This window comes from Varanus komodoensis, unplaced genomic scaffold, assembly GCF_004798865.1.
Source record: "Varanus komodoensis strain SLA01 unplaced genomic scaffold, ASM479886v1 scaffold8, whole genome shotgun sequence".
Lineage (NCBI taxonomy): Eukaryota > Metazoa > Chordata > Lepidosauria > Squamata > Varanidae > Varanus > Varanus komodoensis.
This window is the reverse complement of record NW_025336481.1, coordinates 5,025,627-5,038,374: the sequence shown is the minus strand read 5'-3', so window position 1 is coordinate 5,038,374 and position 12,748 is coordinate 5,025,627. Positions and strand designations below refer to the sequence as shown.

General features: G+C 44.4%; 1 protein-coding gene and 1 long non-coding RNA gene across 3 annotated transcripts in view; one reads left to right on the top strand and one right to left on the bottom strand.

The window, feature by feature from the left end:
- EEF1A2 (eukaryotic translation elongation factor 1 alpha 2) overlaps positions 1–6,860 on the bottom strand; it is a 29,384-nt gene extending 22,524 nt beyond the window's left edge. Inside the window, exons 1-2 of the mRNA XM_044455106.1 lie at positions 6,718–6,860; positions 3,542–3,753 (exon numbers count right to left, since the gene is read on the bottom strand). Of these exons, the coding sequence (XP_044311041.1) occupies positions 3,542–3,685 (144 nt within the window). The 5' untranslated portion in view covers positions 3,686–3,753; positions 6,718–6,860. The remainder of the gene's footprint in view (positions 1–3,541; positions 3,754–6,717) is intronic.
- Positions 6,206–12,328, top strand: LOC123036104. 2 transcript variants are annotated; one of them, XR_006417096.1, is made up of 3 exons: positions 6,206–6,359; positions 8,420–8,581; positions 12,134–12,328. It is a non-coding gene; the product is annotated as an uncharacterized LOC123036104 (long non-coding RNA). The 2 variants fall into 2 exon arrangements; XR_006417097.1 differs by lacking the exon at positions 12,134–12,328 and adding an exon at positions 9,832–10,023.
- Positions 12,329–12,748: the final 420 nt, after the last annotated feature.

The window sequence follows — 12,748 nt, the reverse complement described above, 5'->3', positions numbered from 1 at the left end:
AGTTGACGTTCCAGCACTTTCAGTCGCTAGTCTGCTATTGCGCCAGTGCATCAATGAACTCAAGGTAGATTACATTATTCTCCTCTTGCTCTTATCCTCACAACAACCCTGTGAGGTAGGTTAGGTAGGGAGTTAGTAACTAGCCCAAAGTCACCCAGTGAGCTTTGGGACCAAGTGGGGACTCAAACATGGCTCTCCAGGCCCCCGTCCAACACTGTAACCATTACATTACACTGCCTCTCTTCCAAGATGAGGGAAGACTGCTGTGAAAGGCAAGATTATGCGAGGCAGCTTCCTTCTTTCCCTACTACAATTCTGGCAGATCCTCCCTGTTACCCAGTTTTAAAAGGTGCAACTGAGATCAAATGACTTGCTCAAGGCCATGTAATAAATCTATGGACTTGGATCAAATTCAAACTCTCTTCCTACCCATAATAATGACCTAGCAAACTGCTAAGACTGGTACTAATTCCTGCAACTTTAAAAAAATATATATAATGAGTGTGCAGCCATGATCCCAATAAGAAATGAGTTAATTAAGAGGGGCTCAATGAAATTAAGAACAGGATCAAATGGCCAGGAAATTGTAAATGTTGGTCCATTAGGGAAAAATACAAGAAGCACAATAGAGTAATTTAATAATATCTGTATATTAAATATCTTTAATAATATCTGTATTAGGACCAACTACATCATCACAAACTTGTAAGCAAACTTTAAATTCTTTAAAACCCTTCTTCAGGGATGGTCTAAAAAGATTTAAATAAATAGATAATAAAATGAATTAAAGCAAGAAAAGAATGCACAAACTAGAGCTGAAGGATGACAACACCTCAAGCTAATTCTAATGTGATGTCTGAAAAAAATTCCCACTTATTTTCAGTGTATAAGTAAACATCTAAAGGACACATGAAAGAGTGCAGTAGCTATTTGGGGAGGAGCAGGAAAAAATATATCTTGCATTCCCCCCACATTAAGAAAGAACATCTACACCAACTTTGAAGGCTCTCTCAAGCAGAATGCTTGGCAACCTCATGAAGCTGCAAGCACGGTGCTCGGGTTTCTCAAGAGAACTGAGCCAGTTTGGCGCTGGTTTAAACCTGAAGCAGAGTTAAGCTCTAATTCAGGTTTGTGGGCTCATATTTAGTCTTTGGCTTAGCTAGCACAGACTGCAGAGGTGGGGTGTCTCAACTTTTCCTAAGGCTATGCAGTAGATCAGAAGTTACACTACACGTGCAAAATTAATATATTAACGATTATCCTGGAAATGTTGCATTATCCTCATACAGCTGACCTAGTTTCACTCCACCTCACTCACCAGGCATCCCTGCACTGCTACTGTTTTATCAGTGGTTCACGCCCTTCCATTTTTCTTGTCTGGCAAAAACAGCATGTGATCTTCCTGGGCAGGAAGAGCGGTTTCTCAGTATCTGGATCATGCAAAACTGAATTAAAAAAAAAAAACACCAAATTGTCCTCGAATGGTTAGCCAGTAGTAAATCTCTGGCCATGTTAAGAAACAAAGCTCCACTCTTGTTTCTCAAGATCATACTCAATGAAAAGGGAAATTCATCCTACTGCCCACTTCAGTAAAGCTTTGGGATAAATGTCATGACTAGGCTTATCACAGAATTACTGCATTCTGGCAGCCATAAAGAGGATGTTTCTGGTGATGGGTTTTGGGCCAGGCCATATGGTCTGTTAGGAAGATCAGAATGTAGGAACCCAAGTTTACAGACTGAGCAGGTCATATTCTCAGCTTACTACGCCACAACTCCCAGAACCTGCTTTCAGGGCAAGAAACGTGCAATAGTGATCCTGAGCATGTGCAGAGAGCAGTCCCCTCTCCACCGAATTAGTTCGGGCCACTTGCCAATGGATGGGGAGTTAGAGCTTCAATTCGATAGAAATTCGCCACTGGGTAGATGGTGACACAAGGAACAGTTCCTCCCACATCCAACATTTCAGTTAAGAACGTGGCCCATCTTTGTGGTACTGCTGCCTACTAGGCCTGGAGCGGATGTACCAAGACGTCTTTTCAGGAGATGCTGTGGACAGGGCTTGGTTCATGCTCTGTCACCACTATCTGAGCGTGGGGAATCCTCCCAAAATAATGCTGGTCAGCAGCCCTGAAAATTCCTCCTTTCCTCACTGCACGGGCTCTGACCTTACAATGTTGGAAGATCGGAAGCTGCCTTAGTACAGTGCAGTCTAGCTCAGTATCGACAGCAGCAAACCTCTTCCCTTTCCTTCGTCCAGGAGATTCGGAGGACTGGCCCTGGGGCTTCGGCAAGGCAGGCACCTTGTTCTCTGATAAAAGGTGAGTTTATCAGGAGGTGGGTGGAGAGGATGCTTCTGAAGCAGGCAAAGCACCATTCAGGCCTTTTCCAACAGAGAGTGGGAGTGGCCCCGTGAGCAGAACGCAGCGTCCTGAGCTGTTGTGTTGACAAAAACAAAAACCAAGCACCTAGTCCTTGTGCCTCAAAGTGCGTGGGTAAAAGCAGCTGGCAGATCCCAAGAGACAGAGAGGAGACTGAAACAGATTTCCAGGATCAGGGATGGAGCTTTGGTGGCCAACACAGGTGCCAGCCCTCCATTCTAGTGCCTTGACTAAAATATAAATTAACTTTTGCAAAATATCACTGTGCATGTGCGTGCGACTCACAATTCTGATTTTGCTGCTGGAGAGTTAGGATCCCTTGGGCCTGGTAAAGAAATGTATAGTTATTAGGCGGGGTCAACCAGCAGAATAGAAATCTGCCATGATTTCCCCTCTACCTGGCAGCTATTGCATGCATCCACACCTGCTCCAGAACGGGGGGGGGGGGGTTGCTTGGAAGATACCTGCCTAATTTTGGATGTAGCTTATTATCACTAGATTAAGCTTTATATAACTATGTCCCAGGAAATTAAGGAAAGAAAAACAGTCACAGATTACCAAACAGAAAAGACTTGCTGACAGCTTCTGAAAACTGGTGGTTCTGCCAGGGAAGCTGGAAAGGCATTAATGCAAGCATTAGCCACAGAATAATTATAGTTTCTAACCTCTAGTGTGAGAGGATAAGAGCATGGAAATTCACCCTTAGCAGCTGCTCTTCTAATAGGAGGATCCTGTTCTTGGATTTACATTTAACCCACAAAGCTAGTGTGTCCAAACACAAACAAACAATAGATCTGGAACCACGCACACAAATGTTATCAACACAAACACAGTGCAAAGCAATAGGTGTGGCTGGCTAGCAACTCAGGTGCAAGATGAAGGGCACCCGTTTGTTCTACCAGCTTCAGTGCCTGAATCATAAAAAAGGAACGAAGGAAATCGGAGGAAAGACCATTCTTTTTAAGGAAGGAAGAAAAAAGGAAGGCAGAGAAAAACAACAATGCAGAAAAGAATATTCTAGACTTGGAAAGATGCTTAGAGGACTGATACTTTTTTATCTCTGGTTTTCTGAGCCAGACAGAAAAGGGCAAACCTGAAGGTCATGTGTGCATGCAGGAGTGCGTGTGTGTCTGTATGTGTGTTTGCACACACAAGTCTTACCTCGGCAGCTTCCTTCTCAAATTTCTCAATGGTCCTTTTGTCAATGCCCCCACATTTGTAGATAAGATGGCCAGTGGTGGTGGATTTGCCCGAGTCCACATGTCCAATGACAACAATGTTGATATGGGTCTTTTCCTTCCCCATGTTTCCTCTCGGTTTGTGTTTGTGCTTCGCAGCCGATGCTAGCTAAGGGATGGAAAACGGAGCAGCGGCTGCAAAAAAACAGGGCAGAGGAGGAGGAGATCAGAGATGTCGCCAGGAGCAACAGAACACAACACAGCACCAGCCTCACAACAGCGAGCCTTTCCAGTCTCCTGTCCCCCACGGACAATACGCTGGAGGGGTTCCTGTAACACAGCGAAGTCTGCACTTAAGCAACAGAGCTCTTTTACGGTGAAGAGCAGCCTGAATGTAGGCCAGGCAGAAGGATTTATTTATTTATTTAAGACATTTCCAAGCTATGCCCAGAAAAGGGGTTTTCAATGCACTACGCACAAAAATTAAGTATTCAATATTCAACAACATAAAATAAATTAGTGAGTAAAAGCAACCAATGCAATTTGAAAAACGCAGCAATAAAGTGACTTCAGCAGGTTATACATATCATCTAAAAATGCCTGGTCTAATTAGGGTTAAGCCAGTGCCAAAAAGAAGGCAACATGGGCAACAGACACCCTAAATGAGGACATTCCAGAGTTGGGGTGTACCACTGAGAAGACCCCCCCCCGCAAATGTTAAATGTATTTCACTTTATAGATGAAACACAGCAGTTTCCTTCATGCAATGCAGACTGATACAAAAAGAAATGCTGCTTGAGACAGATGAACCCCAAGCCACTAGGCCTTTAAAGCGAAGTGGCAGCCCCTTGAATAACAACAAATGAGGCATTTTGCAGCCAGTGGAGCTCCTTCCGACCTGATGTAAGATGGCTCCACATAGGGAAAGCCATCTGAATCCTTGCAACCAAATTCTGTACCAGCTGGAAGCTTCCCAGCCGTTTTCCAGGACCACCCGTATGTATTTCATCCACGTAACTGAACCTGGAAGCGATGCCCCTTCTTCAGTGGGGACAGGGGCCCATTTCTCTTTTCTTCCTATAAGCTACATTCAGCCACGTCCATATTAACTATCACACCGCCAGCCAGAAGGCAGCAATGTCCCCTCCTTCCTAAAAGGGCTTTTTTACAACTAGTAACCTTATTTGACTCACAGATGTCACACCCTGGAGGGTGCTCAGCTGCTCCATCCAGATAAACCACTCCGAACAGGAAAGACACATTCTACAACATCACACATTTATTCACCAAGTGTGTGCTCTCCTATCATCCCCCCAAAAGAGCCAAATTAGAAAACCAAACCCCTACTCTGCTTTATACACTAATTCCTAAGGAATGGGAGAGTATGAAGCAGGACCCGCCCGTGTAAAATTCAAATCCTCCCTAGCAATGTTCCAATAAGCTCATCTTCGGAACAGACAATATGGTGTCCACAAATGGAAAGAGCCAGAAATAGCTTTCCATGTGCTTCCCTGGAGCTGGTGAACTAGAATTCAACTGTGCACAGAAGGATCAAGCAAAAAGGGAATGAGGAATTGGATTTCTTCCCAAGATACAGAAGCATGGCACCCAAGTGATCCAAATCTTTTGAAAAATGGCATCATGGCAAACCTCAACAAGAAAAGCAGTTTTGTGACTCTGAGCTTAAATATTTTATTTCAATAAATAAAAACCTTTGAAATCAATTTGCCAGTATAAATCCAATTCCATCGACCCGAGTTATATATCTGAGTAGCAAACCCTTCCTCCTCTGTAGAAAGCGAGAGAAAAAAGGAGAGCATGAATTTAAAATCTCAAAAACAAAAAAACAGCTGCAGCAAGCCAGCTGTTTGCATCTCCCACATCCTGGTGCTCCAAGTTCCAAATACATTTCAGATAATAAAGTCACCATATCTGCTTCCAGAAACATCTATCCGTACAAATAAATCCCCACCGCTTTCATGCATCATTATTTCAGAACCGAAGGGAGCTAAATTCATTATGTCACTGGGCAAAAAAAGGTTATCCGGATATTTTGAGGATGGGGAGGGCCGCCTCATGATCGCCATAGGTCCTTACACCTGCCACCCACATGTTTGGCGGATCATCTCGACAGCCTCCCCCCCCCCCGCCCACTCGTCATTTTGCCATGGGTTATTTTTAAACACCCGAATGACCCAACCTGGGCTATTTCAGATCTCCTGCAAGCTAAACACCGCATAAATCTCCCCAGGCGAGAACATGCTAAATTCAGCCGAAATGCAAAACAGCACCCCCAAAGCCCCTCCCTCCTCTGATCCCCAACTCGCGCCGCCGCCGCAACACACCCACCCACGCATTTTTAAGTATTTTCAAGGTGATTTTGCAAAGCTTTTAATCTGGCGGGGGAAAGGGTAGCAAGGTCAAATGGAAGCCCAGCCGCACGGGGGCCGGGGGGGGGAGCATTTGCACTGCTTTCCCTGCACACGCAGGCAAAAAAGTGTGGGGGATTCACTTTGTAAACGCTACAAAGACCCTGGATGTGTGCGACGGGGGAGGGGGGCATAACGATCTAATGGGGGGAGGGGGGGAGGGAGGAGGATGACTTTGCAGTAAGCCGCCTTCCTGGAAGCAACGCGGCTAACGCAGCCCGGAGACCGTCAATAGCAGCGTCTCGACATCCAGTCTGGAATCCACCCAGGCGTTTGGACGGCTTCGCTTCGTCCGGGGCGGGCATGCTCCTGCTTAAGCACATCAGGGATCGCGCTCCGAAGCCAAACGTGCAGTCGGCGGTGTGCGCCTAGGTGCGGCGGGGGGGGGGGGGGGGAATTAAAGCTCAAGAGGCACGGGGAGCCAGCTTGTAAAGCATCCTTTTCGACAAAGAATATGCCCGTTATTTCTCCTCCTTGCAGAAAGGCGCAGAAGATGCCCAGCCTCTGGCAAAACACCGAGCAGAGTAACCCCCCACACCCCCCCATACAAATCCTCTTTTCCCGAAGCTTCAGCCGAATTCGCGCGCGCGCTCCCGCCTCGACTGCACCTGTTCCAACCCCTTTCCTATTTTGCTATATCTGCTTCGCCCCCCCCCCCCCCCCCGATAGAGAAAGCCGGGGGGGGGGGGTCGTGCGTTGCTATTGCGCGGCTTGCTCCGGGAGCTCTTACCGGCAGCTGCGATCTCGGACAGCAGAGGCTGCCGGCTTCGGCTCCGGCGGCTTTATTGCACCGGGAGGGGGTCCACCTATTGACGGTGACGGCGCAATGCAGTCACCCCCCTCTCCCCCCCCTCCGCACTACAGCATTGCGGTACAGAGAGAAGAGGGAAGGGGGAGGAGGAGGGGAGAGGAAGAGAAGGAGTCTGGGAGGAGGAGGAGAGAGAAGGAAGGCGGATGCAAGCTATGGAGGGAGGCAGAAGAGGCTGCAGGTGGGAGGAAGGATGGAGGAGGAGGACGAGGAGGAGAGAGAGAGAGAGAGAAACGCCGGGGTGGGGGCCGAGCACGCGGGCGCCAGAGAAAGAGGCCCGGGCGTTTTGTGGCTTTTTAAATTTGCAGCCCGTCTCGAGGTGCACGTGCGTTAAACAGCCGTGTGCATTTTCGCCGAATCACCAGCGGTTAAATTTGCAGAGGAGCAAAATCGATATTTGTCAAGCAACCCCCCCCCCAAAAAAAAGAAAGCACTATTTTTTTTCTCTCTTTGCACGGACGCACGTGGGGCAGGACAGGTACCAGATGCCGTAACAGAGGCATGTCCGACTCCTAGGTGAGAGGAGGGGATGCTCCTTTCAAGGGGATTGTGGTTCCTGTTTGCAGCTTTTATAAACACTTGTGTTGAAAACCGAGATGCGAGGCCTTGGTGGGGGAGAGACGGGAAAAAGAAAAGGGAGCCAGAAATAACGGAGATGGGCAAGTGGGATGAAAACAATTTCTTCCCGATGCTGCCTGATTAACATCGCCACCTTTTTGGTCAATTAAACGTTAAGGAGCAATTCTTGGGGCATGCTGGGAAATGTAGGCTTCCCCCCCCCCTTACCGTTACATCCTTAAGTGGTTACACATTGCATTCACTGTTCCTGTCCCCATACTTACTGGTTTATAGAACCCTTTGGTATTACTGTCTTCCATCATCCTCTCCTGATGGAATTCATATTGTAAGCTCCTTGGGGCAGAGATCTGCCTGTTTGGTTATGCCATGCATATGCGTGCAGGAGTGCCTATCTCCATATTACCCTACCAGACCACTTAGATCCTCAACTGAGGCCCTATCCCTCCCCCCACATGGAGTGAGGGAGGCAAGAAAAAGGGCCTTCTCTGTTATCACACCTCATCTTAAACTATTTTCCTAAAGAGGTGCAACTGGTACCCTCGTCATTCTGTTTTCACCTCCAAGTAAAGAATCTTAATTCAGTATCTGCTTTTAGAACTATGTTTTAATTTGCTTTTTGCTGCTGGTTTTATTGTTGCTTATATTATTCTTCTGTTTTGCATCTTATATTAGTTGATTTTATGTGGTTTTAGATGTTATTGATTTATTTCACTATAGCTATGTTACACTGTTGTGTCTGTTTTTTGTGTGCTGCCCGGAGAGTCTCCAGGCAATGGGATGGCATGCAAATACAGTAGATAAATACATAAATAAATAAAGCATCAGGTACATTGACTGGAGCATATTACTAATAAGCAGTAGAGCATTTTTCAGTGCAGATAGCATAACTGGAGAGTAATTAAATGTTATTTGCTGGAGATGTGAGGAGTCTGAGGTTCTCCAAGTTTCCTGCAACTTCAAAATCATGTAATTTCTGGACAAATATCATTCCATGAGTCCATCAAAAGCTACAGATATGAATGGTCTTTTCTTCTTTTAATAATAGGATAAATAAAGGTCATGCCACAAGCAACATTGATTAAAGAGGCAAGCCAGGTGACATCCAAGTCTGGAACCCTCCCATTGGCTATGCTGGCTGGGGTTGATGGAAGTTGTAATTCAACAAGTTGCAGGGAAAGCTTGCTTAGAGAACTTCTAGAATTTGCTGGTAAGAAATGAATGGCCTGTTTATATGAAGATTCAAATGTAGGGGGTTCCTGGATGTATTTTACAATCTTTGGATTATGGTATTGTTGAATCTTACCTTGCCAATTAGCAAAACTATCTGGGCCTTAGCCATCTTTTATTCAATATTCTGTGCACTCCTTTGCTGTATGTGAGCCTTTACATAACCAAAATGGCACCAGCGGCACGTAGGAGGGGGTTATCGGCAGGCTCAGGGGAATCCCAGATTTTGGAAAAGTACAACACATGTTTGAGCAGGAAAAAAAATTGAACATGTAAACCTCTGAAATAACCTGATGGAAATGAGTTTACTCGTGGCCATGGAATACGGACTGATTCTTGAGGCAATGCACTAAATATATTTTGAGCTTTCTACATGAGGTGGTATCTACTTTTCATTTTGTCACACATTTAAGACTGTTGTTGTTGTTAGTTGCGAAATCGTGTCCGACCCATCGCGACCCCATGGACAACATTCCTCCAGGCCTTCCGCTCCTCCACCATCCCCCGGAGTCCACTTAAGCTCAGGATTTAAGATTGGAGTATTCCAGAAGTATTTCCCTTCTTGCTTTTCTGTTACATAACCTCTAGGTGGCAATGTGGTATAGCAGAATAGTGCAAATACACAATAGGAAATAGCATTTTCTTTCACCTTCACAATCAAATGCTGCATTTCCCCTGCTCTAAAAAGTGCTGCTTAGACACTGAATTGGAACTGGAGGGTAATACATTGTCTAAAGAACAAAAATGACTAGGGAATGACAACTACACAATAAATGCCTCTCATAGAAAAGCTCTTCATAATTCATACATTTAGTGGTACGACTACATTTTGCTACATATCTCATATATCCTACATATAATATATTACAGGTTATCTGTTTATAGCACAATCTCATGCGTAGCTTGATAGAAAAAAGTCCTGCATCTCACAGCATTTTCTGTACATTAAAAACGTTCCACACACTTACGATATGTGCTTACATGGATTAAACAATTCAGACAGTTTCTCCTATTAGCTCAGTATCTAATGGGTGAAAACAGAAAAAGGATGATTTTAAACAGCGTTCACCTTTTTCTATGAATTTTCCAGCCACTTCCCTGGCCAGTTTCACTATTCTGGTATTTTAAAGAATTTACATTACCTGTCTCAATATTTTAGCAATATGCTCCTTAAATTCCTTCCCCCCACCACTGAAGCTTTAAGTTGGTGATTTTCAAATTATGTTTCAGACAAAACACAGTAATGGCTGCCAACTTGAAGGAGAAGGCTACCAAATGACTGCGAGTCAGGATGGCTGTTTCCTCCGGAATCAGAAGCAGTATTCCTAGGAATCCCAGTTGCTGGAAATCATGAGCATGAAGATGCTAATATACTCATTTGCAGTGCTTTTTTTGTAAAAAAAAAAGTGCCGGAACTCACGTCTTGGGGTCACACTTTTACACTAAAAAAGATTTTCAATTCACCATCTTTTTTTGAAATAAACAACTTATTTACCTTTTGCATGTAGCCAGTCACTCTACACACACATAAACATAATGGTCGCCGCCGGCAGTAAGCACTCAGCGCGCGACCACTCGACCGATCCCAAGCCGAGCAGCGCCCTCACAATCAGCGCCAACACACAAGCAACCCGCAGGGACTATGTTAATGATTTTTGCTGCTGACCTGCTACGCCCAACAGGGCGATTCACAATCACTTGGGAAAATCTGTCAAAAAAAGGTGCCGGAACGCTGTTCCGGTGCGTTCTATGGCAAAAAAAGCCCTGCTCGTGTGGTATTCGCTGCTATCCCAGAGGCCTCTGGGTAGCCCCTGTGGTGTACTACAAAGACCTTTGGTCTGATTTAGCACTTCTTATGTTCTTGGAGTGCTTGACTTTGCTTAAAAGCTTGTAAGGATGCTCAGGAAGGTCTGTGAGAATAGACTAATGTTCCTAGAAGAGAGCTTATTTTCCACTGCACAGCTTCGCCTACAGTATACAGCCATATGCAGTGCTTTTTTTGTAAGAAAAACGGTGCCGGAACTCATGAAACTATTTACCTTTCGCACATAGTCAATCACTGTACACACACGTCAGTTGTGAAACAACACACAACGGTCGCCGCCCGCAGTAAGCACTCGGCGCGCGACCACACGACCAGTCACAAGCCGAGCAGCATCACAAGCCGAGCAGCGCCATCACAACCAGCGCAGACGAAGTACGCAGGCATCGGACTCGACACACAAGCAGCCCGCATGCACCGTTTTAAGCCGCTACGCTCGACAGGGCGATTCAAATCCACGTGGACCAAACATCAAATTTTCAAAAGTTACTTTTAAAACTTGGAAAATCTGTTGAAAAAAGGTACAGGAACTCTGTTCCGGCCCTTTCTATGACAAAAAAAGCACTGCCCATATGGAACTGGTGGATGAATCCTAAGACATCTTTCCGTTTACATAAGACAATAGGGAGACCCGCCGTGTCTCAGCAGCATTCTGAGTATACTCTGGAGAGCCTATTTCCCATCTGGAAATGGGAAACATTAGCTAGCCAGCATTTTTTGCTACTCATCTTCCCTTTGTCTCACTGAACCTTCATAATAAGCCCTCACAATTGTATGTCTATATTTTAGCATTTTCTGTCAAAATTCACCTCCGCTTTTTGCTGAAATGTGTGGCTCCTGCTGGCTGATCCTTTTGCTATTTTCAAACTTGAATCAGTGGCAAAGGCAAAAGAAAAGAAAATGTTCCCAAAAGAAAAGAACATTTAAAAAAAATACCTTCTGGGTGAGACCAATTTAGGGGACAATTTTATTTATGTTGAGACAGAAAGGGGTCCTACAATTCCAGGGATTCTCCAACCAACCATGCCAGGAGTTGTGGGATTTTTGTCTTTCCAAACATGCAGTAGAAAGGATTGCACACTTAAAGTTAACAACCTGTTTCCCACAGTGGCCAACAGATGCTTCTGGAACCCAAGAAGCAGGGCAGGAAGGCAGAAACTTTTGTCCCCAGTATCACATCCAGTGGAATATGAACTATATATATATGATGTGTGTGTGTGTGTGTGTATATATATGATGTGTATATTTATATATGTGATATATACGTGTGTGTGATATATATCGTTATTTGTTTTTTGGCACCAGGCGAAGACCTTTTTATTCAAGCGGCATTTTAACTGTTAATATTATTGGATTTTATCTGGCCAGGGTGGCTTATTTTATACTGTATTTTTGTATTTTTAATTTAATGTTTATATTTTTGATTTATTTTAACTTATTGTTGTAAGCCGCCCCGAGGCTTCGGCGAATGGGGCGGCATAAAAATGTTTTAATAAATATATATATATGAAATATATATGTGTGTATATATGAAATATATATATATGAAATATGTATGTGTATGTATATACATATGAAATATATATATGATATATATAGAGAGGAACTCTCTCTCTCTCTCTCTCTCTCTCTATATATATATATATATATATATATATATACATGGACTATATATATTTAAAATGTTTATTTCCCGTCCTATATGCATAGCATCTCAAGACGGCTTACAGAAATCAAAACAAGCAATCCATAATCAAAACAACGATTAACAATAATTAAGAATATACATACAATCAACAGTAACCTATCACCAATGAAAACAAAGTCGAGAACAAGAACAAGAACAAAATGCGACTGGATGGTTAAAAACCAGATTAAAATTCCTCGTTCTTAAAATGGTGGGCAAATAAAAAGGGCAGAGTATCTGAGGCTGATTCTCCGGAGCTGCAGCCGCGTGGGCTGCCATTGCACTGGCACTCCAGACTTTGTGCTTGGAGGGAGAAGTACGATTGCAGCGTCAAACCGCATGTCTGCGTCCACAGGAGAACAGGGTCTCTGAATTCCGTGCGACTTGCTTCCAAGTGACCACGCATAGGATGGGCTTCATATATTGGCTGTGATCCTGGAGGTTTTGTATTTCTGTCACCACCATGAATGCCGTCCCTGTTATCCCTTCCCTGTCAAAGCCACCCTCGTGCTTTCAAATTAATTTTTATTGAGGAATTTTAACAACAAATATAAAAAGAAAAGGGGGGAAGTGAGGAAAATAGACACACATACATTTGGATATATCCATACCAATGAAGGACACCTTGGAAATACAGC